This window comes from Equus przewalskii, chromosome 7 (genome assembly GCF_037783145.1).
Source record: "Equus przewalskii isolate Varuska chromosome 7, EquPr2, whole genome shotgun sequence".
In the NCBI taxonomy this organism is placed as follows: Eukaryota; Metazoa; Chordata; class Mammalia; order Perissodactyla; family Equidae; genus Equus; species Equus przewalskii.
The window spans coordinates 81,168,392-81,192,965 of record NC_091837.1 but is presented as its reverse complement, the minus strand read 5'-3'; the positions used below and the strand labels follow the sequence as shown (position 1 = coordinate 81,192,965).

The 24,574-nt window shown below is 45.7% G+C and overlaps 1 protein-coding gene and 1 pseudogene across 1 annotated transcript in view; one reads left to right on the top strand and one right to left on the bottom strand.

Moving 5' to 3' along the window:
* Window positions 1-19,262, top strand: part of BCL2 (BCL2 apoptosis regulator) — a 173,690-nt gene extending 154,428 nt beyond the window's left edge. The window contains exon 3 of the mRNA XM_008519826.2: window positions 13,565-19,262. Coding sequence (XP_008518048.1) covers window positions 13,565-13,699 — 135 coding nt within the window. The 3' untranslated portion in view covers window positions 13,700-19,262. The remainder of the gene's footprint in view (window positions 1-13,564) is intronic.
* Window positions 19,263-21,972: 2,710 nt separating this feature from the next.
* Window positions 21,973-23,945, bottom strand: LOC103550768 (glutamine synthetase pseudogene; annotated as a pseudogene).
* Between the last annotated feature and the right edge of the window lie 629 nt (window positions 23,946-24,574).

Sequence of the window (24,574 nt, the reverse complement as noted above, 5' to 3'; positions counted from 1 at the left end):
TTGCCTGGGTCTGTCCGTCCCAGCACTCACAGCTGTTGTCATTGACAGAGACCGTGTTTTCCTTGTGATGGCGAGGTCTGCTGTCTTCCTGGACACAGGACGACTGTCGGATGCGGAAGGAAGAGGATTGTCAAAGAGCTGGGCAGCATGCCTTGAAATGCATCTGTTTTTATTCACGTTGAGTCTTTCCAGGTGAACTGAAGTAAATCATAAACTACAAAATGAAAGCAGATTGTTCTCAGCGCGCCCACATGGAGTCCACTGAGCGAGTTCAGCACCACACTCCAGCTCCTCTGCCCCCCAAGCTGGAGCTCTGACTGAGGGGGGATCCACGGCGTCGGGGAGAGTCTGCTCCCACAGGCTGCTCAGAAGATCACCTGGGTCATTTTGACCGTCACACAGTGACACACGGGGGTGCAGAATGGGGAGCTGGGAACAGGGTAAGCTTTGTTATGTCTCAGGGTGCTTTCGAGCGCGGTGTTAGCAGCCTGGGAAGTTTAAGCAGAGTTTGTGACTTATTTGCCGCACACTGAGAACAGCAGGGTCAGCACCATCGGGGGTGTGAGCAAATCTGGCCCTGGACAAATGTCAGAGACTGTCACTGAGGCAAAGGCCCAGAAGCCAGTGTGGTGTGGAGTTTCCTGAAAAGATACCCGTGCTGATTTCTTAACTTCCTGAAAGCAAGTGTCAGGCCAGGCCTGGCTGGAGGCTGGCAGTGCCCCGCTGAGGGTGGCGCACACGCACACTCCCTCTGCTTGGCTCTTTTCATGCTGACATCCCCCCTCCAGGTCTGAGACCACTTTCAGCAAGTTCCTATTAGGAAATGAGGGTTCTTTGTACTCCCCCCACCCAGCGGCCTCAGTCAACACTTGCTGATTTAAACAAGTGAGAATCAGACATTCAGCCCTCAACTCTGGCCCTCCATGTTTAATAAATGACGGGCCCCCTCCCTGCCTGCCCCCCAGCAGCGGTGTCCTGATGACAGCGATTAGGCCAGGCTGCAGAACTCAACGAGCATCTGCTTCTGGTTCCCATTTTTGGCATATTTTCATGAATTAACTCTTGCAGTGGCAGGGAGAGGGGTAGGTGCCTTGGCCATGCCACGCATCCACGAGTCTTGTGCCAGGCACGGTGGACGCAGCATGCTTGGCACAGACAACGACCGGCAGAGAGCTCACCCTCCCCTGCCACCACGTGCACGGTGGTCATGCTCACGTAGGCCGAGGCAGGTCTGGACACTGACGAGGAGGCTGGGAGGGTAGCCACACCCGCTCCAGAACCCAAGAAAGAACAGTTGGTGGATACATTCCAAATGCCAGTCTGCCCAAGGAGTCCCCAGCCCACTGCGGGCGATGGAGAGTCCTGTCTGATTCTAAGGGGAAGTGGAACCTCCCACACCGTGACGTTACCGGTTCTAATTAAAATTGGCGTGAGAGGCACAGGGCTCTGAGGGACAAATGCCTGGATCATGATCCTGAAAACAAAGAGATGGGAAGCACACAGATGTGTCGGAGGCCACGGAAGCTTGGCTCCCATGCTGGAGAGAAGAGGGGCTCTAGGAGGCCCAGAGGATGAAGCTCACAGGAGGAGGCGCTGAGGCCACGTGTGTATTTGGGGCGAAGGAGGGGTGTAGAGGCCAGAGCATGGCAGAGACTGTCCACACTGAGAAGAGTCATTTACAGTTGTCGTGGTAACACAGTAACACGTCCTGAGAGATGCATGGGAAAAGATGGAGAATAAGATCGTTAACTGTGTAAGCCCGTGATGGTAGACGGCAGAAAGAGTCCTTGGAGATCAGCGACTGATAAAGTTTTCGGATAAAGTAAACCTAAGGCCCAGGAGGTGAAGTGAGCCGCTCACCCAGATAGGCACTCAGCCATCCTAACTTCTCATCCGGAACAGTTTTCACCCACCATGCCACCTCCTACGTTTTAAAAAATTTATTAAAAGGAAGATAGCGATTGTGTAGTTTCCTAAGGAGCCCAATCTCCCACACACCTCTAAGCAAGAGGTACAGAACAAGCGAGTCCTTCTGTCAAATTCCATGTGGTGTAAAAATCGTTTAGTCTCCTTCTTCATGTAGTCTTAGAAATGTAATTAAGTCTTTTTTATGATTGACATACCATAAAATTCAATTCAAAGTGACTTATTCATTGGTTTTTAGTATATTCACAAGGTTGCGCGATCATCAGCATTATCTAATTCCAGAACTTTTTCATCACTCCTAACAGAAAAAGCCCTCTACCCGTTAGTAGTCACTCTCCGTGCTCCTCTCTCCCCAGACCCTGGCAACCACTAATCTACTTCTGTCCCTATGGATTTGCCTCTTTTGGACATTTCATATAAATGACATCATATGTTGTGTGACCATTTATGCCTGGCTTCTTTCACTGAGCATAATGTTTTCAAAGTTTGTCCATGCTGTAGCTTGTATCAATGCCTCATTCCTATTTATGGCTGAATAATTTTCCATCATATGGATGTACCAGCTTTTGTTTACCTATTCATTCATTGATGGACATTTGGGTCATTTCCACTTTTAGCTATTATGAATAATGCTAATGTGAATATTTGTGTACAAGTTTGTGTGTGAACATATATTTTTGGTCATTTTGGGTATATATCTAGGAGTGGAATTGCTGGATCACGTGGTAACTGTTCGACTTTTTGAGGAACCACCACTGTTTTCCACAGCTGCTGTACCATTTTCCATTCCCACTGGCAATGTGCGAGGCCTCCAGTTTCTCTTCCTCCTTGCCAACACTTGTTATTGTCCATTTTTTACATTATAGCCATGCTAGTGGGTGTGAAGTGATATCTCATTGTGGTTTTGATTTGCATTTCTCTAATGTCTAGTGATGCTGAGCATCTTTTCTTGAGCTTCTTGGCCATTTGTATATCTTCTTGGTGAAATATCTATTCAAATCTTTGCCCATTTTTTAATTGGGCTATTTGTCATTTTATTGTTGGATGGTAGTAATTACCCTTTTTTTGCTTGACACACTTTCATGCTCAACACAATTATCATAAAGTGATTATTTCCCCCCAAAAGTGAAAATAGCATAAGCCCAAAGCAAGAAAGAGCCAAGTGCCAGAAAATGCAGGGCACCGAACGCTTCTAGCCAAAAGAAGGTAGTGGAATGAGGAAGGTAAGGGAAAAAAATGAAGAAACTTTGTTTTAAAGCCAAAACACTGCGAGGCAGGTTACTGCGGCCTTTGTGCCCGTGAGATCCTGCGGAGGCACCCTTCTTAGGGCCTTGAGAGGGATGGCTGTAAAATGAGCACAGCAGCATGGGTCGCTTCTCCCCTCCCCAGAACCCTGCAGGATGAATGCACCTACACACACACCAAGTGCTTTGAACATACCGAGGAGATTCTCATGCCCATTAAAGCCCCTGTGAACGCATGAGAATATTAAGAGCAGTTCTTACAGGGCAGGACCTGGGTCTTGTTTAGCTTTAAGACTCCTCAGCACCTTATAAAAATGTTGGTTCTTGAATGAATAAGCGACCCAAAGATGAGGAGATCTCAAGGTCTAGCATAGATATGACCTTTAGTCTCTCCTGTTTGGGTTTATTATACGAACATGATAAACCAAATAGCACGATTCTTCACATAGTTCTAGCACATTTTGCTATAGATGCCTTGCTTGCCTGTTTCCACCTTTGGTCTTCTGAAGCACTGGACTGTTCGAACCTCCTGGCAGGAGGGACTTAACCCCACAGGTGTCTAAGCACCCTCTCCCTGCAGCATTTGCATAGCTGGTGCTGGGGAATTTGTCTCTGTGCTAACCTCCAGATAGCACCTCCTACACCAGCCTCGAGGGCACTTAGACAACCAGAACCTCTGAGATCGAGATCGCACCCTGGAATCCTGCTCTGGCTCAAGTCTCGTCCAGCAGGTGGATGTGGCAAGCAGCCTTTAACCTGGCTCCGTGGCTGCAGGATCCCGGGAGCATCAGACTCCTCTGCAAATTATTTTCTAGCTGTGCCCTGCTCAGGAAAGGAAGGAACTCTTTGGGCTTCTCATTTTTCACCCTCCCTAGCTCCTGAGGGCCCCTGCCTGATTTGCATCCTGAACTCAATTTGCATAACAAAATACACCAAAACTTCACTAGACCAACTGTGGTAGGCGGTGGGCAGGCAAGTTTTGTTTTGTTTGGGTTTTTCATCTCCTGCCATTTCTCTAGCAGGTTTCTAGTTACATCCAGATGACACTTAGATTAAGTTTCATTTCATGTTGTTGGCCCATGATTCAACTAGCCCCTCCTCCTGGGCACAGAGTTCCTCCAGGATCAAGCCCCATTCACTGGAGATGGCTTTCGGGGAGCCCAGCAAGCCTGGTGGAAGGAGTCATCCCACTTCTCTTGCTGGGGTTCTTCTCACAATCTGCAGGCCAGGCAGCTGTGTGTCCTTCAGTTAAACGCTCGAGAGTTGGGGTTTTTTTTTTCTCTTTCCTTTTCCTCCAAACCCGGAATCAATATTTTGGGAGTAACGGGAGGGTGAGGGAGGAAGAGCCGCAGGGGACAGCAGCTTGCAACTGCCAAAGCGGCTCTGATCTGCAGACGGAACCCTCAAGACTCATTCAGCACAAAGTGGCTGCAGAGGAAATCCTGCCGAGCCAATGATAAGGGGGGAAATGGAGTCACTTCCTCACCAGCTGCTTTATTCAGGTAGAAAAAGTCCTCACTTCCTCGCGTGCGCTCTGCTGGCCACCCCTCAGAGCGGCCCGGGCTGCTTGCTTCCCGTTTTGATCTCAGTTACCACCCTGTGGGGGACAGGTGAATTACTGCTGTCTTAGCTTCAGGGACAACTCTCATCTCTGCGTGCGTGTCTCCCTCCCTCCCTCCTTCGCTTCCTTCTTTCTCCTTCTCCCAGCATCCTCTCTTGCCTGGCGATTGCGTGTCTGTGTGCTCTGTGCATTGAAGCAGTCACCGAGAGTGCCGAGAATGAGTCTCACACCCACAGTAGAATCCGGGACTGGTTACCATCAGCGGCTTTATGTTCCCATGGATGTTCAGAAACAGCTTGAGGCCTGTGATCATCTCCTCTGTCGTGTTCAATGGGCACCAATGCTGCCTCTCTCGCCAATGCCCAGGATTATGGTTTTTTTTACCTCCAGGCAGCATTTTCAAAGTGTGTCTTCATAACACAGCAGGAATCTCCCTGACAGAGGGGTCAGTGGTCAAACAAGTTTGGAAAATGTTGCACAGCGTATGCCTCTCTTGGAGACTCCCAAGGCATACAGGTAAGGATGTTACTCAAAATGTTTCACAAGCAGCATGGCACAGACGCTGACCCACCAGATCCGACGCTGACCATTATCACCTGGCTAAACATCAGCCCCTTGTAGGAAAACACTAGAGGCTGCTGCAGAAAAAGCACTGAATTTTATTTAAGCCCATCATTTATTTGTCCTTTGAACATTTCCCCTTTAAAAAAATCACCTATTAAGATATGTTTGGAAAATCTGTTCTATAGTAAAAGAAAGCAGTTTATTTCAGCTCCACAAACATTTGCTGAGTGCCTGATATGTGACAGACATATGCTCCAGGGATCCAGAGATAAATAAAACGTGGTCCCTGCACCTCCAGGTGCTACTGATTGAATCGGGGAAGACAGACGTGTAAACAGATGATCTTCAGATGATACAGTGAACAGGGAATAGCCGAGGATTATTTAGCTCAACCTAGGGGCTGGGAGAAAATTGCCTGCAGAAAATGATGGCACTGAATCTCTGAATGAGCCAGAGTTAACTTACAAGTGACAGAAGCTGAGCAGGAGAGCTAGTTTGGGCCCAGAGCATTGGGAGCCTAGGATGCCATGTTAACCAATTTGGACTTAAGCATGCAAATGACCGATTTGATTCTGAATATATCACTCTGACTGCAATATGGAGAGGCAGCTGAACAGCAGGGCACAAGACTGGAGGCAGAGAGATCAGATGGGCAATCATAGCAGTAATCCCGGGGAGAGAAGGCAATAGGGTTAGAGAAATAGCTAGGTGGTCAAATTAGTGGTTATTTATTGCCCTGTCATGTCCCCTTGCCACTTCAGCGCTCACTATCTTGACCTCCAGCTACAAGAGATGCAGCAACTGCATCAGTTTCCCTGAGGGCTTTCTCTGGCCTCTAGAGCCCACTTTGCCTGTGTGTATGACTGGCCAGAAGTGCTGGGGTGTTGACGCCTCCAGAGGAGCAACCCTTAGCCAATGAATGTAAGGAGTTGCTGTATAAATACCCCAGCTCTCTAGCCCCTCAGTGGAATAACAAATCTGAATGTTCTGCACTGGCTGCAGATTTCCCAGCAGGATTGAGCTCCAGTTGCCAGCAGCAGATCCTAGGATCATCTCCCAAATAAACCACTTAGACTCAAATCTTTGTCTTTGTTTCTGCTTATGGAAAAACCCAACCTAAGACTGTGGGATTTATCAATGAATGGATGAGGGATGAGGAAGAGGAAAGCATCTAGGGGACTCTCGGGCTGTGGGTTTACTTGACAGCATGGGCATGGTGAAAGCAAGAAGAAAGCAAGAAGAGAGGCAGGCTTGCTGGAGAGGGCTATCCTAACTCCGGTTTGGGACAGATTGCGTTGTCACTTCCAGTGGGACATCGTAGCAAGTGATTGGAATGAGAATCTGGCAGTAAAAGGAGCAGGTGGGGCTGGATATAAAGATTTCAGAGACATCATCATAAAGATGGTATTTAAGACCATGAGAGTGAAGGAGATGAGCCAAAAAGAGAGTAGACAAGTCCAGACAGAAGCCCAGGGAGCATCGAGTCCCCATCAGGGCAGGCAGAAGAGGAGGTGCCCATGAAGGAGGCAGAGAAGAAATTCTCCAGGAGGCAAAGACTTTCAGTGATCTCAGTGTCCAAAGTGTCAAAGCACCCATTAAGGTACGATCTGAAAAGGGGCCGGCCTGGTGGCGCAGTGGTTAAGTTCACACATTCTACTTCTCGGCGGCCCAGGGTTCGCCGGTTCGGATCCCAGGTGTGGACATGTCACCACTTGGCAAAAGCCATGCTGTGGTAGGCATCCCACGTATAAAGTAGAGGAAGATGGGCATGGATGTTAGCTCAGGGCCAGTCTTCCTCAGCAAAAAGAGGAGGATTGGCAGTAGTTAGCTCAGGGCTAATCTTCCTCAAAAATGAAAAAATAAAACCTTCTAAAAAAAAGAAAAAATGATGCAATCTGAAAAGCATCCAGTGGATTTAGCTTTAGCCACGGGACGGGGAGGGTGTTGGTGGTTTCTGGGGGGGGGGGGGTAGTTTCAGAGGCACAATGGAGGAAGAAACCATGCTGAGTGGATTAAAATGAGGGTGGGAAGACAACCAGTGAGGGTGGGTTAGCTGCTTGTCTGAGAGGGCAAGGAGAGAAGATAATGATTAGGGTGGAATATAGCATCAGCATGAGCATTTTCAGGAAATCTGAATGTTTGTATGCCAAGGAAAAAGAGACAGAAGGAAGGATGAGGTTGAAATCATAGTTGAGAGTAGGACCAGCTGATGGAGAAAGGTTCCAGGAGCAATGGGAGACAGTGGGATAAGGGCGCAGGATGGGAAGGACGGATCGAGATGTAAGTCAGTGGATGTGCCAGGATAGGAAGCTGGGGTAATTCTCCCTCCATGGCCTCAATTTTCTCAGAGAAGAAAGAGGTGACATCAGCTGTTAAACAGAGAGGCGAACACAGGAGAAAAGTGGTGGCTGTTTGGAATAGCCGTGGATAGGAACAGAAAAGATCAGACCAAGGGAAGGGAGCGCTAAGTGGTTTCAAGAAGTCACTGAGTTGGGAGACCGTGAATTTAGAGCAGCACCGGACTGCATGGTTGGGCAACTTGCTTCAGCAACACTTGGAAGGCCAGACGAGGCTGCCGTGGGATGGGGTCAGGGACAGGGCACAAAGGAAGGTCCGGGATGGGAGGAAGCAAGCTGAGGGAGGCAGGAAGGAGGCGCCCAGGGAGATAGAAGACCCAGCTGCTTGCCAGTGTCCTAACTCATTAAGCACCGGAGGCAGAGGATGTAAACCCAGCCCCTACTCTCCTCCGTCTTCTGTCTGCTTATTGGGACATACTGTAAGTCATTTACTCTTCTTGTCTAGATGTCAGTTTCCTCACTATTAAAAAAGGGCTAATATCTTTATTAGGCAATATTACGCCAGTGCAGGAGATCTGAACTCACTTGGAGGTTCCTTCCAGCTCAGTTTTGTGTTACTGTGGTTCGCCTTTTCCTTTTTCTTTTCCTTCACTAACCCTCAGGTTATCACGAGGGAGGTGATCCCCATGGAGACAAAATTATAAAGCCATGAAAAATAGAAAACATCAAAGGCATTTGATAGCAGCGTTTGACTTCCTGTTGGCACCACCTGATTTTCGTTTTACTTTCTTCTTCCTGCTGACAGGATCCTCTGCTCTGTGCAGGATACAAAATGGCGGCACACCTTGATTTCGGACACACAGAGGCATCATCTCTCTCTAGATTGTAACCTCTTTGAGGGCAGGATGGCTTCCCTCCCTTAGGATCTCCCATTGATCATAGAATGCCTGCGTCTACACTCAGCTCAAAGATTGTGGAATGTAGCCGAATTTCTAATTTGTGTATAGCCAACCAAGCCATGTTAAATTTCCCCATAATATAAGGAGAGCTGAGAACCACTGCTGAGCCACGGGCCTGAACGTGCAGACATTCGTTTACCTGTTACCTGTTTCATTCAGTGTTATGTTGGGAACATCATTCCTTGCCAGTAAATGTAGGGTACAACTTTTAATGGTTGAACAGTATTCCATTGTATGGATGTGGTAAAAGTTATTTCACCGATTATATTTTCAGACATTTAAGTTGTTTTAACCACTATAAACAACCTGTGCACGTTATTTTTTCAAAATAAATAACCAGAAGTGGAATTACCAATAAAAGGATATTTGTAAAGCTTTTGATACACATTGCCAAATACGAAAGGTCTCTGCACTTCCCTTTACCCGGGAGTCCATCAATTGTATAAGAGTCTCTGGGGCTCCCACCCCAAACCCACCCCATCCTTTTCAGCAGAACTCAGTATTCTTTTAAATTTTTGCCAGTCCGACTTGTTTATTTTTCAGTCTCATTTTATTTGGAATCAGGTTTAAACAAAACTTCTTGAAGGGTTTTGAAAGAGAAAGGAAAATTTTGGAGGGTGGGCTGCCTCAAGGGAGAGTGTGTGTGTGTGTGCGTGACGGAGAGATAGAGAGGGAAAGAAGGAGAGAGACAGAAAGAGAAAGAGAGAGGATGGGGGGAGAGAGGAAGAGAGAGGTGGAAGTGGTCTCACAACCAGTCCCAGTGCAGGAGGGAGGGGACACTTTGGCTGCCCACCCCCCAGCTTAGGAATCTTGAGTCTGGTCTCTTGCGGTCCACACCTCCCTGGCTTATGTCCAACCCTGCAGCAAGACTATTGGGATCGGAGTTTGGCCCTCCTGCCCATTGATGCCACCCTGGGTGCAGCTCAGACTCAGACCACCTGTGGGCTTTGAACTTGCAGTTTGTAGAGAAGCTGTCTGAGAAAGAGCTGTGAGAGCTGGGGCACTGCCTGCCTCCTCTCTGGCGTGAGGGGCCAGCGAAAGGAGAACGGACCCTCCCCCGGAAGGTGCTGTGCACATCCCTGAGACGGGGCAGAGCCCTTGTCAGGCCTGACATGAGCAAGGGGTGTGGTGCCTCCTAAATATATGGACTGGGATTTTGCCCGAATCACATGACGATGGCCCAGGTTTTCTTTTTCCCTCTTTGTTGCTTTTAATACATAAAATGAGCATGTGTTTATTTAAAACAGCTTTCAAACTTAAACAAATAATGACAGACTGTTCAAACAGACTTCGGAAATCGCCCTAATCAGGATGTTTGAAAAAGCAAGAAGACTCTCTATGAAAGTAGCTTTTAAGACCTTCCAGTCCTGAAACCAACGCTCAGGGGCCAGATTCAGTCTTAGATGACGCCCCTCAGCCCTACAACCTGACAATAATTTATGAGGAAGTATAGATGGGCATTGTATTATCACTTCCCATTTTCCACCAGAATACATCATGTGTATATTTTAATTCACAATTTCTGTAGAAATCACCAAGCATCTTCAGAACCCAAAGCTGACTCTTTAGAGGGAACTAGTAAATTGCTTCTGTAAAATAGCAGGCTCAGTTGACCATCTGGAGGGAAGGGCAGGCTTAGGAGGAAGGTGGCAGGTTTGGGAGAGGGCAGACTAGAGAGCAAGTTGTTAATACTTCCACTAATTCACATTCTCGACCACATTCACAAATGGCTTTGAGTTAATCTTCACAAAAACCAATTTTATGGGTGAAATAAATAAGGCTCAGGGTTGGGTAGTTTGCTCACGGTCCTGAGCACTAAAATGTCAAAGCCGAGATTTCACCCAGGCCTTCTCTCCCGAGTCCCAGAGCCCCGGGGCTGCGTCAGCACCTCTGTGATCCTTCTTTGGGTCAAGAGATGCTACTCTGGCTCATCCCACTCTAGAAATGTTTTATTCGTTTTTGTTTTTTATATACATACAGTACATCAGACATGGCTCCTGAGGCCCATCAGAAGCACAGTTCTTCACGTGAGGGGATAGGAGTCGGGAGACGGCATTAGTGCAGCCCCAGAGAGGAAGGGATATTTTCAGAGGCATTTCTTCTGCCCTCTGTGCAGGCCTTCTGCCTGGTACTGTGCACCAGGCAAACTGGGAGAATATGCCAGCCCAAGTTTGTGCTTGCTTCCTCCACTTTCCCATGATGGCTCCATGTCCAGAAAGGTCAGATGGACAGGGGCTTAGTCAGTTCCATAGTCTGCCATGGAAAACTCCACTGGTAACTAAGGGGACACAAGGCTCCACCATTGACCACCCCCTCAACGTGAAGCCGAATTGCGTACAGCCCGGAGCCAGTGCCCGGAGGAATTCGGGGCATCCTTTAGCTAGACTGTTAGGGGTTCCAGCCCGACCATCCCTCAGAGAGAGGAGCATGGCGGGGGGCTGTTAGACTTTTGCAGCTCTGTCTGTGGGACCCTGGGATGAACTTTGCAAGAGGCAAAGTTTCTCCTGCTCGTAAATACATCCTGACCCCTTCCTGCCCTGTTTGTCCCTGATCATAAATAAGGAAAGTGTGTATCTGGACAAACAGTCATGATTGTCGCCTCATCTTTGTACTAAGAGCGCTAAGCATGCATTTATTTACGTCCATTGCCTTGCTTTGCTGAGGCTCAAATTTAGAGAAAGTTAACAATAGATTAAAAAAGAAGAAAACCCTTGCGCCCTCTCCTGGTAAAAGTTAATCCAGTACATACGAAGGTACAGCTCACCCACTTGTTGGGGAGCAGTTACCTGTCTAGGCTAACTAACTAATCTTGTGCTAATTTGACCAAAGCTGTTGACACATTAGATGGCCTGTTGGGTCTTCTAGAGTCCATGATCATGGAGTTTCTTCTCAACTCTTCTTCACAGGGTTTCTCAGCCTCAGAACTGTTGGCACTTTGGGCTGGAGAATTCTTTGTGGTGAGGGCTGTCTTGTGAGTTATAGGATGTTGAACAGCATCCCTGGCCTCTGCCCACTAGATGCCAGCAGCACCCCCACCCCAAATCATCACTACCAAAAATGTTTCCAGACATTGCCAAATGTCCCCTGGGGGGCAAGATCACCCTCAGGGAGAACCACTACCTTAAACCCTTGTCTCCAACCAGACAAGACACAGGGTGACCAGTGAGAGAGTGCAGATGGCTCAGCACAAACCCTTCATGACTGCAGGAAGGCTGGAAGCAATTTTGATGACTGGTCAACGCAGTTCAGCTCTAGGAATTTGTCTGAAAAAAGCATCTGAACAAGTAGACAAGAATTTATGTATAAAGATGTATCATAATATTGTTTATATTAGCAAAAGTTTAAACAACCCAAATAAAGAATTGGTTAAATAAAGTACAGATGGAATACTATGTAATCAGGAAAATAATTGTGGAAATCTGTATATAATAATGTGTGCGTTCCCCTAATGATGCCTTAAACTGTCACCTTCAAGACTACTCCAGGATTCCCAGTGGCTGTTGTATATAGAAGGAATCATTTCAAACAGGCAGAGTAAGCACTGGGTGAAGTATTGGGCCAAACACAGAATTCAAGCCAATTATTGAGTTCAGGAAACTTTAATCATTAATTGAACAGTCATTTATTAAGCACTGACATGTACCAAGACCACACACAGCACTGGGGAGACAAAGATGATACCTGGTCCCTCTATGGCAACACTTGCCCCAAACAGACAAAAATACTGTGAACGCTGTCATACGCTCCCCCGCACAGCAGCCGGAAGCCTCAGTATGTTACTGTCTCCTGTAAAAAAATCGTGTGCTCCAATGTCAGGTGGTTGGGAGTAAAACAGAACTATGTCTTGTTTTCCTCTTCATCCCTGAATAAATCACACCAAGTGAAAAGCATTCCATTTACTGATTCATATATTTAGAGAGTTGTCCAAATTCTCATTGGGTCCAAAGGTGGAACCTGATCCTCCCCCCCAACAAATCTAAGAAATGAGCGTTCAATGATTGGTTCAATCTAAGACAATCCAGAGGACTTTGCTATAACACACTGCAGGCCGGACTTCAGTGCAGCGATAGGAAGGGAAGACAGGAGCCATCTTCTTTCCTCAGGGACCTGGGTAACCCATGACACATAACTGACCATGTGCGCTTTGTGAAGTACACAACTTGAGTTAAACACAGAGTTGTGGTCATCCAGTCTAGCCACCCCCTGGGAGAAACCCTGCAACAGCTCCGTTTCCCAGGGAGAACACTGTCCTTGACCTCAGAGGCCAGCATGCCACCAGTGGAGGCCACCCTGCTTGTGCCCACCACATCAGCCTCCCAGGGACCAAGCTCCCCACAGAGCTGCTCTCTGTCGTGTGAGGGCATCAGCAGACTGAAGGGCACTGGTTTGGATCTGGGTTCAAATCCTAGCCCTGCCATTGATTAGACAAATCCTTAACCTCTGTGAGTCTCAGGGTTTTGTCCTCTACAGAACAGGAACAAAGGAAATGACTCCGTAAGATGGATATGAAGAACAAACAGAAAAATGCAAGTGAGGCATCGGTGACAAGGGCCTGGCGTCAAGTGAGCACTCAATAAAGGCGTGTAGCCGTAGTCATTGTTTTTGTATTTCTTCAGTGAATGGCCATGGCTAGCTAAAATTGCAGCCTCCAGTATTTCTCGAAGCCTTTGCTGTTTTAGGTTTCCCCTTAGCACTAACCACTCTAACACACACTATGATACAGTGATTTTGTTTTCCCTCTATTCCCTTCAACTAGATAAAAGCTTCACGAGGCAGGAACTGCTCGTCTAGTTCATTCATGGCCGTGACTCTCTGGTGCCTGGCACACAAATAGGGTCTCAGTAAATATTGAAAAGAATGGGTCTGAAATCACTGCCCCCAAAGAACGTTTTGCCTGTCACTTCAGGAGAGAAGTGCCCAGGCCCCCTGGCACCGTGCCTCTCTCCCTGTGGGCCGGCATTCTGTGCTCTTTCTCTAATACACTTTCTTTTCTTCCCTCCTCTCCCCCCGCAGGACGCCTTTGTGGAACTGTACGGCCCCAGCATGCGGCCGCTGTTTGATTTCTCCTGGCTGTCTCTGAAGGCGCTGCTCAGTCTGGCCCTGGTGGGAGCTTGCATCACCCTGGGTGCCTATCTGGGCCACAAGTGAAGTCAACAGGCCTGCCACAAACAAATATGCAAAAGGTTCACTAAAGCAGTAGAAATATATGCATTGCCAGTGATGTACCATGAAACGAAGCTGTGGTCTCTTTAAAACAAAAAAAACGAAAACAGCTTTCAGGCTCAACGTCGAATCAGCTCTTTACTGCCAAAGGGAAATACCATTTATTTTTTACATTATTAAGAAAAGAAAGATTTATTTATTTAAGACAGTCCCATCCAACCTCCTGTCTTTGGAAAGCCTACCACTAATTGCCAGGCCCCACCTGAGCGGCTCCACCTGGATCTCCTGTGCCTATAAACACGGATTTGTTTTCCATGTTGTTGGCTGGACTGACTCACCATCTGAAGAGCGAACAAACTGACAAAGGACTTGACTGTTTCAGAAGCCAGGTTTCTGGCTGCTGGAGGTTAGGAAGAAGGTGTTCATTTTCTCTGCATTTATTTGCCCTGGGGGCTGGGACGTTAAAAGAGAGAAGGTGCTTGGAGGGAAGTCCATCTTCCCTGACCTGAGGAGCAGACACTTTGCATATGGCTCGCATGGTACATACCTGATTGGAAGAAGAAAATCGGGAACTTCAGATGGACTTGGTATCTGCCAAGAGTTCCACACCGAAGGACATGATGGGGAAAATGCCGTTAAACCATAGGAAAGTATTTTTTTAAGCTACCAATTGTGCCGAGAAGCAATTTTAGCAATTTATACAATACCATCCAGTACCTTAAGCCCTGATGTGTATATTCATATATTTTGGATACGCTCCCCCTCCAAATACTGGCTCTGTCTGTGTATGAAACAGAATTCTCTGGAATGCGAGGAAGTGAACATTTCGGTGACTTTCTTCCGCACCAAGAAGGCTAGAGTTACCCAGAAGCATCAGGCCGCCACAAGTGCCTGCATCTCCGCAAGAGGCCGCAGTCTGACATCCTGCCTTGCCCCAGCTTGGAGGCCTCATCCTGGAACTGAGGCTGGGCACTCGCTGGCCTGTTCCGCGTGTTTTCAACAGCGCAGCGTGGTCTCCGAATGTCTGGAAGCTGACAGAGCTCAGAATTCCACTGTCCAGAAGGAGCAGCAGCAGGCTGGGCCTGTGACCCTGGGGGCCTCCCATTAGGCCCGTTTCCATGTAGACATGGAAGCTGGGAGCCAAGGTTCTTAAGACGGTTATATCACGGTGGAGGGAAGGAAACGGAGGCGCTGCGCCTTTCCCCGCAGAGGGAGGTGGTGAAGTCTGGGAAGGCCGCCACCGAAAGGACACGTGAGCAGAGGTGACACATGCGGCCTGTGTGCCATGTGGCTGTGGCGCATGCGTGTTGGCTGTGCGGCCGCCCACCTGTCTGTGCAGTTTAAAGCAAGGCTTTAAATTAAAGACTTGGGAGAGGGTCATAAATCCTAAAGGAAGCGTTGAAATAGGGTGTCATGGATTAATTCACCTATGGCTATGGAATTACGATGTAAAACATTATCTTGTCATTGTAGTTTGGTTTTATTTGAAAACCTGACAAAAAAGAAAGTTCCAGGTGTGGAATGTGGAGGTTATCTGTACATCCTGGGGCAGTGAAAAAGAAAAAAAAAAAATCAGTGATGGAAAACTCTAGACAAGTAGCAAAAGAAGTGGCATCTCCAGCTCATAAACTAGAAAATATTTTTTCAAGTTTAGAATCAGCCTTGAGACATACGTGGAATAACTGTGGCATTATCGCATTATATACCATTTATCTGTATTAACTTTGGAATGTACTATGTTCAATGTTTAATGCTGTGGTTGATATTTCGAAAGCTGCTTTTAAAAAAAATACATGCATCTCAGCATTTTTTTTTAAAATCGTATTTAGTTATGGCCTCTACACTATTTGTTAGCAAAAATGATCATTTTTCCATTTGAGATATTTTTGTCTCTTAATTCTTTAAAAGCATTTATGAAAAGGTGAGATAAGCCCTGGGTCTCAGCTACCTGAGAAACCCTGGCACGTGCTGGCCGTGGAGGCGCGTTGCTTCAACCAAGTGATGTGCACTTCCATGTCTACACAATTGTTTATTGTGAGGGATGTATCTGTTGTCCCTTTGACCTTGTTCCTGGAAGGTTTACTTGTCCCTGGGCAAATCAGAATTTAACTCACATTATTTAAGATTACATACATGTTTGGTTAAACCCATGAGGTTCATTCGGTTCAAAATCTACATGGGAAATGACCAGGGGATTAAATTCTGGCTGTGATGGTTTGACCTTTAGAGAGTTGCTTTACGTGGCCTATTTCCACATAGACCCATCTAGGGCCCTCCTGGCCTCTTTCCACAGGGCCCTTTTCCGTGGTTATCCTTCAGGTTCTTCCTGAAATGCAGAGGCACTGACGCCCCACACCGAGAAAGCAGGAAATCCATGGTATGAAGCCAGACCTCCCTGGCAGGCCTCAGGGAACAGGACGATCAGACCTTTGAATGATTCTAATTTTTAAGCAAAATATTATTTTATGAAAGGTTTACATTGTCAAAAGTGATGAATATGGAATATCAAATCCTGTGCTGCTATCCTGCCAAGATCATCTTAATGGAGTCAGTTTGCAGTACACTCCAAGTGGCGAGACCCTCCAAGCTGCTTTAGAAGTACCAGTGAAGAACATGGACGTTTTTAATATAAAGCCTATTTGTCTTTTGTTGTTGTTCTTATTGTTCAAACTGGGATTTGCAGAGTATTCTTAAAAATGTGTATATAAAAAAGGTCATGGGGGCTGACTTCTGGCTGGTTTCCTTTGGCTGTAGGATTTTGTTATCTGGTTTTAATGGTAAATGTACCCAGCCGCCTGACCCCAGAACTGTACAGTATTGTGGCTGCACTTGCTCTAAGAGTAGTGGATATTGCATTTTTCTTGTTGTTAAAAACATGTTAGAAGCAATGATGTATATAAAAGCCTCAACTAGTCATTTTTTCATTGTCTCAATTATTCTGTGATCTGGACAACAGAGAACCAGTCCTGCTTACTTTGTGTTGAGAAGGGATTCATACCGGAATTAACCCACAGCATGGTTCGTGTGTTGGCCAAGGTCAGGGTTAAGTATAACACACGCATTTTCCAGATTGGGGTTCAGGGCTCTGAAAAGAGCCACAAAGAGAAAAGGACCCCAGAACCTCTTTGGTCCTCCGCAGCCCTCACTGCACAGGCGCTCTGAAAGAGAGATCGAAACAGCTGACGAGTTCTACGGCGAACAATTCATCTCAGATTTGACAGTGGCTGAAAATTCTTGTAGGTTTCAGATTTGGACAAAAATCATGTTTGAATTAAGGAAGCACCTTGCTATCGTTCAAGCAAAAAAAACCAGCACCCTCTGCCCCAGCCCCCTTATCTCTGCATATTCAGAGACGGTCTTCCTTTTAGATGTGACTTTTCGTTCCTTAGTAAATGTTTATTGCTTATCATCTGAAGACCCTGTCCTGACCCAATTTAGGAAATTAGGAAGTGATTATAAATCAAGAGGAGTTATAATAATCAGGATTAAATGTAAAAAAGTAGGGCAGTCCCAAGACATGTCTGGCTTTCTCCTAAGGATCTACTAAACGAACAGAATTGCAAATAGTCTATATTGTAACTAAATTTATGCTGAAATGACTGATTTATAATTGTGAACTTAAATTCTAATTTCAATTCTACTTTTAAGACAGTGGCTGTTTTTATACTTTCTTATCACTTATAGTTAGTAATGGACACCTACTCTATCAGAAGAAAACAGGAAGGTCTTGAAATATAAGCCATTCTAAGGAAATAAGGGAGTCAGTTGAAATTCTAGTCTGATCTATTCCGTGGTGTCTTTTGCAGCCCAAACAAATGTGGTTACACACTTTTTAAGAAATACAATTCTACATTGTCAGGCTTATGAAGGTTCCAATCAGATCTTTATTGTTATTCAATTTGGATCTTTCAGGGATTTTTTTTTTTTAAATTATTATGGGACAAAGGACATTTGTTGCGGGGGTGGGAGGAGGAAGAATTCTCAAATGAGCAAAACATTCCCAAGACTGGATGAGGGTGTGGAGGTTTTCAGAATAGCCAGGACCGTGGGGTATGAAATGGAAACAAATGGGACCTTTCCTGGGGTCGATGTGATGCCTCTGTGAAGGACCTTGTGAGACAAACAAGAAGCATTTTTAAGTTCTGTGGTGTGTTTAGATTCTAGAGACATCAGCACAACTCAGAGTGCAGCTCTCTGTGGCAATGCAGATGGACCCAAACTCTTTTAAACATTTGCCATCGATGGTATTAATTTCAAGCCTGAATATGTCCAGGGGCCATTTAAACAATAAGTTTGCAGATTTAACTAACACAATATTTAATGAAAACCTTCTCGTTGGTAGGGACATCTGTTTATAAATATTTATTATGCACAGTACGGGGGAAAAAAACTAATGTGAAACTGAATTGGGCAAGTCATATTACAAGTCCCTTATTCTTTTCTTTTTTTTTTTTTTCCAAGATTGGCACCTGAGCTAACAACTGTTGCCAATCTTTTTTTCTTTTTCTTTTTTTCTGTTTTATCTCCCCAAATTCCCCTGGTACATAGTTGTATATCTTAGTTGCAAGTCCTTCTAGTTGTGGCATGTGGGACGCCGCCTCAACGTGGCCTAATGAGCGGTGCCACGTCCGTGCCCAGGATCCGAACGGGCGAGACCCTGGGCTGCCGCAGCGGAGCGCACAAACTTAACCCCTCGGCCACGGGGCCGGCCCCCACAAGTCCCTTATTCTTAGCCAAAGAATCATTCTGTTACATGTCTGTGCTTATGGGACAGACCTTGGCCAACCATGAAATACACATCCCACCGGGCACAAAGAAAACCAGATGGAGTATGAATGGTATTGCACCAATTCATCATGACTACCCCAGAAAAATAACTTAAAGCCAAATCCTGTTGATGACAGGTTGTTTTTTATACCAAGGTAAGCCCAGCAGACAAAAACACTTGTGGATGATAGAAAGGCTTAATCAAAAGATCCTGGGACTGTTACTCAATATGATTGTGGTGTAGATACTTAGTAATGCCATATACCTAAACCTTTCGGGAAATCTGCACTGGGCCTTCCAGCCTGCTCATTTCATTAGGTTTTTCCCTGCGGGGTAGCATTTGAAGGAGTGATAGTCAATCAGATTTCTTTTGGGGAAGGATTGGTGGTTGTGTTTATTATATTTTCTTCTTAAATTTCCAACCAAGTTTTGCTTTTGTTTTGAGTTACTGGGATTATTTTTGTTTTCAATAGAATAAGTGTATAAAAAGTGTTTTTGTATTGAAAGCTTTTGTTATCAAGATTTCATGCTTTTACCCTGTATGGGCTGTTTTTAAGAATGATACTTTTTAGAGGTGGCTGATATCCTGCAACACTGTACACACACAAAAATATATATGGTAAGCATACTTTAGATAGTTAAGATAAAGTAAGTCTCTGGTTGGCCGGCATTAAATATAATGGCACTTTCTTTGTGTTGTAGGGGAAAGTCACATTGCCATTAAACTTTCCTTGTCTGTCCAGTTAATATTGTGAAGAAAAATAAAGTACAACGTGAGATATTGGTTGTGCCCTGGAGTTGTTCATAATGTGGTGACATGACTTTGCCCTGCCATTCATCGTCATTAAACAAGACTTTAAAAAGCCTGCTTAGTAAGCAAGTAGAGCCCCCAGGAGCCTCACTCTAACGAAGCCCCGGGGGACCAGGCTACAGGACTGGCTTACAGGTGAGACCACCTGAGCAAGAGGCCCTTTTGTTTCTGAGTTACTAACCCTCCTGGCTTGGTCCAAGATGACCAGCCTTGATCTCTCCTCCCTGAGAGAGCCGTGGTTGCTCTTGGGCTTGTTTTCCCACACCCAGTGGAGATCCCGGCCTCTGCATTCCATAAAAGGAAAGATTGAATTAAAAGGGGAGAAACAAGCTGAAAGTCTGTTTTGAAGTTAGCATTTTAAGATAACCAAAGCAGTCACTTGCTTCGGAGGATAAAAATCCTAAGTAGCAAGGCACCTGGGTTTCCTGCTTACACCAAAACCCTAAACATCAGTCCTCCAAGTCTCTTCCCTTCGACTCGATTAAAAGGACTTTGATAGTAACATCCATCTGTTGAGCATCTGCTGGATGCCAGCACTGTGCATGTAACACCACTGGCTCTTACTAACTTGGAAGATAGGTATTGGCTTCTCCTATTTTATAGGAGAAACATGAGACTCATAGAAGTTAAACAATATGTCCAAGCCCTCAAACATCATAAGTTACAGAGGCAGGATTTGAGCTGTGGTCTGGCTGACTCCCAGGCCTGTGCTCCTCCTCTCAATCAGTCGTCTTCAAGTGGCTGGACATGGCGCCTTGGGGACACAGCCTTTCCAAGGGGTAGGCAGACATGGGGCGTTCAAAGGAATCAGCGTTCTCAGCATCCATGGGTATTCTGTCATAAATTGATGTACTTGAGAACACCCATGAGGTCAAGCCAGTTCTCACCTCCCACCTTCCCTTTCACACTCATTGGTCACATTTCACGAAACAGGCCCACTGCTCGCCCTTTCAGAATCCTTCTGTGAGGCATTGACTAGCATGTTGAGGCTGCCTCATGCTCGCAGGGAGGCCAATTGTGTGCCTCTCTTCCAAACTCCACGTCAGTGAAGTCAAATTGGTAGCTTGAAATTGGCCATGGTGGAAGTATTTAAACCATGGAAATGAGAAAAAGCTACAAAGCAGAGCTTTTCCCCCTTCTTTCTTTCTTTTGTTTTCCAGAGACCCAAATTACCTGCATACCCCTGGGCATTGTCTTGGGATGTTAAAACCCTCAGGTTACCAAAAGGTCTAACTTGAGATCCTTGGGCTATATTATATCGGACTCTAATGACTGAGGAGCTAATCCTTTTGCAAATCATTTTTCCAGTTCTTTGCTTTCAACAAAGTTGAAAGTGTACCTAGTCAAGACAGCTGGCAGATATGTTTTTTTTAATGTGATTTCAGAATATAACTCAAAAATCCAGGGTTGAGTAACGTTACTATAACAAACTCCTGCCACTCCCAAGTACTTGTTTTGTAAACAACACTCCTCAGAGCTTGCATCCATAAAAAGAAAGAACAAGAATAGACTTGATGGTGAACTCTAGCTCTTTCTAGTAATAGGTAATTTCTATTTATGGATAGATGTCCTTCTTGGAGTGGCAGGGGCAGTGAATAAACCAGCCCCATTCATCTCATTAAGACATATATTTCCAATAAACTTTAAATTTTATATGTAATAATTATTTATCAAAATGTGTAATACATTTGTACATTTTTATCAATTGGGTAATAATAATAATTGTAACAACTACTCAATCCAGGAACAAAAATGTAAACTCTACCGTCACAAAAATTCATAGACTTACTTTTGTTGTAGAAAATTATGAGAAGTTAATTTTAAAATTTCAGTTAAGAAATATCATATTAGGATAAAGTGGAGGGTAGAAATATGAATTTGAGGGGAGAAAAGGAACAAGGTAAAATTTCCAGCTGTCAAAAAATAACTTATTCCTGTATCTTTCATGTAGATGATGCTGAGTATCATATCATTATGGTATGTATGTATGTATGTATGTATGTATGTATTTATTTTATGGCTGAAAGTGGGGTTTGCTTTTTATTATAAAAGAAAAAAATAACTCCTCAGGAATCTTAACAAAGGAAAGGAATATTTCACACTCAGACTAGACACCAGGATACAAAATTACAAGTGTTTGACTCAGTCTTGTCCCCGTCACCTCAGAGAGCAGAGATGGGAAGGAGACAGTTGGAGCAAACAAGCAATTCGGTAAAACAATGACTTAAAAACCCTACAAATATGATTAAAATCTAAACTTGTTTTGCTTTTTTAAAAAAAAATTTTAATATATCAAAAGGTCTGCTTTAGTGACATGCTAGTCCCACAAGAAAGTAATCCCCAAACCCCTTGTCAGGAACATGCTCAAATTGACCAGGCAACTCATGTTTCTAACCCCTGTGTGTACAAGTACATGTGCGTCCTTTAAACCAAAGCCCCGGGGCTCTGGTGACTGCTGCCACTTGTTACTGGAAAAGTGTCCACCCCTCCAGAAGGGTGGGCAGGGCAGGGAAACCCTTAAGTGGTAGCAAGGGACTAACAGCCCCCAACAGCCAACTTTTCAAGCACCGCCTCCCTCACCCCACTGAAAAGGACGTCCCCGTGCCTAACCAGACTACTTGCCGCAGATTTGGCTCCCAGTGATGAGAATGGTTTTTCTTTTAGGAAAAAAACCCACACATTTCTGCATACCCGTTTATATAATTTTCTTGTTTTTACACTTAAATATAAAAATACTCTGCTTTGTGTTATAAATGGAGGACCAAGCAATAAGAGCTTTTCTGCTAAGGTAGGGCTGTCCATCCATTCAGCCTGGGTCGTCTTCAGGTGAGGGCATTTAGCTGCAGGCAAGGGAGGCACCACACTAGGAGCACAGAGTGTTTTCCGACCTGATCCCCAGTCTTCCTTCTCTCCCAATCTTCGCTTTTAACACAAAGTTGATTATAACTTTATGAGAAATGGAACTTCCCACTGAGAGAGGAAATCCTAACCTAACCACAGTGTAAGTCAGTCCTCTCCCCACTCAGCTACCTTGAAGAAAAGACCTCGCCCTCCATCACAAATGCTGTGCTCTCTGTTCGGATGGACACGCCTATTGGACGAACACACCTGACTGAAGGGAAGCAGTGGTTATGTTTCCCCACCGCCCTCCCCACTAACACACTAGAAAGCTTCAGTGATAGGAAAAAAGGGGGTGGGGGGTGTGTGAAGAGATTAAGAACTTGACCCATCTATCCTGGCCAAAAAAAGCAAGAGGTTAACTGGGCACGAAGAATAAAAAAAAAAAAAAGAACTTGCTATTCTGCCCTTTGATTTACAGCTATTAGAACAATTGAGAGAGGGGCGACAGTGGAATGTAGAATCAGGAGAGGTTTGATGGCTGCAAGTCTAGTCCACTTAGTTTTTGTATTGGAAGGGCTCATCACCAGTTTCGTTGAGAAAACACATGTGGATGAGGGCTTCTGTCACCGAAAAGGGGTCACAGTTGGCAGAGGGGCAACAGTCTTCAAAGTAACCCATCTTTTCCTGGCTGACGGCCTGGGGAGTGTGGATGCTAGCACTATGGTTGGCCACGCCAGCAGAAATGTCATTGATGTTGGAGGTTTCGTGGAATCCAGTCAGGCACCGGGCATTGTCCAAGCCCCCCTTGGGATCGTAGGCTCGGATGTGGTACTGATGCTTCTTGCTCAGTTTCTCAGTGGCCTCCCCAGTGTACTTCAGACCATTCTCCTCTCGCGTGGCCTTGGTGCTGAAGTTGGTGTGGCAGCCTGCACCCTTCTACTTCCCAGGAATGGGCTTAGGATCAAAGGTTACTATCACTCCAAAGTCTTGACACACACAATGCAAGATGAAATGGGCCACCTAGAGATGATCTCCCATGTCGATTCCTTCACAGGGTCCTATCTGGAATTCCCACTGGGCAGGCATGACCTCGGCATTTCTCCCTGCAATCTTGACGCTGGCGTACAAGCAGGCCCGGTAGTAAACCTCCACACTATCCCTGCCATAAGCTTTGTCTGCTCCCACACCACAGTAGTATGGACATTGGGACCCAGGGAAGCCATTGGAAGCCCAACCAGAAGGTTGCCCATCTATGCCCATGAGCATTTATTCCTGCTCCGTTCCAAACCGGGGGGGACGGGTGGCTCTCCATGTCCATTATCCGTTTACAGGTGTGCCTTAAGTTGGTCTCTGTAGACTTTCAGTTGTACTTGAAGACTTCACAGAACAACAGCTTGTTGGGGTCCTTGTGGAAAGGGTCCCAAAACACAGCAGCAGGGACGAGATACATGTCACTATTGGAGCCTTCAGACTGAAAAGTCCTAGAGCCATCAAAATTCCACTCAGGCAGCTCTTCTACACACTTGGGCTCCCTGTCCGGCCCAGGCATTGCAGCGCAATCCTTCCCCAGTACCGCCAATCCAGATAGACATACTTTGGACTTTCTCATCCTGAGGCAGGGACATGTACACCTGCTTGATGCCTTTGTTCAAGTGGGAACTTGCTGAGGTGGCCATGGTGGAAGGAGTTCTGGGTGGCGACCAGGCAGCAGGACGGGCAGGCCACGAGAGTGAGGTGCGGAGAGGAGAGGAGAGGAGCCCGCAGGTGCTGCTCAAAGGCTCCGCTCTCCTCCCGTTCTCAGCTCTGCCTCATAGGGTATTTAGAGTCCATTGGCTGTAATTAAAAAGTGATGTAACAAGTTTATTTTAAAATGTCAATTGCTAAAATATGTTCTCAAACTTTTTATTAGTATATGTGAAAATTCTATTTCAAACTGGCCTCAATTCAGAGATTCTCTCGAAGAAACATCTAGAGAAAAAAGAAATGGTGCCACACCCGAAGAGTGACCAAAGTCTGATTGACGTGTCTTAAGTTAGCCAAGTGGGGAACCCTAACTTCTCAAGATTTCTTAATCCCATTAAACTGTATCCGGAAATTACTCAAGCATTTTATCAGGAATCATAATGACTTCATGGAAGGGGCTGTAAGTTACATCACACAAAAAAGTCCTGCCACAGTTTTGGAACAACTTTCTTTCTCATACTATTAACAATGCATTAGAAATTAAATCCTTTGCAACTATTTACATTCAAATTTTAAAAATTAAATGTCAATTTAAACATATGCAAGGGTGCTACATGCCTTTCAAACTTCTTCTAGTGGCACAGCAGCAACTTGTTGGAACACCCCTGCCCTGTGTGCCCCTCTGAGCACTCCCCTGGGCTTCACTGGAAGCTCCAAGGTGGATGAGGGGTTGTGGCAGATATACACCCTCCTTCCCC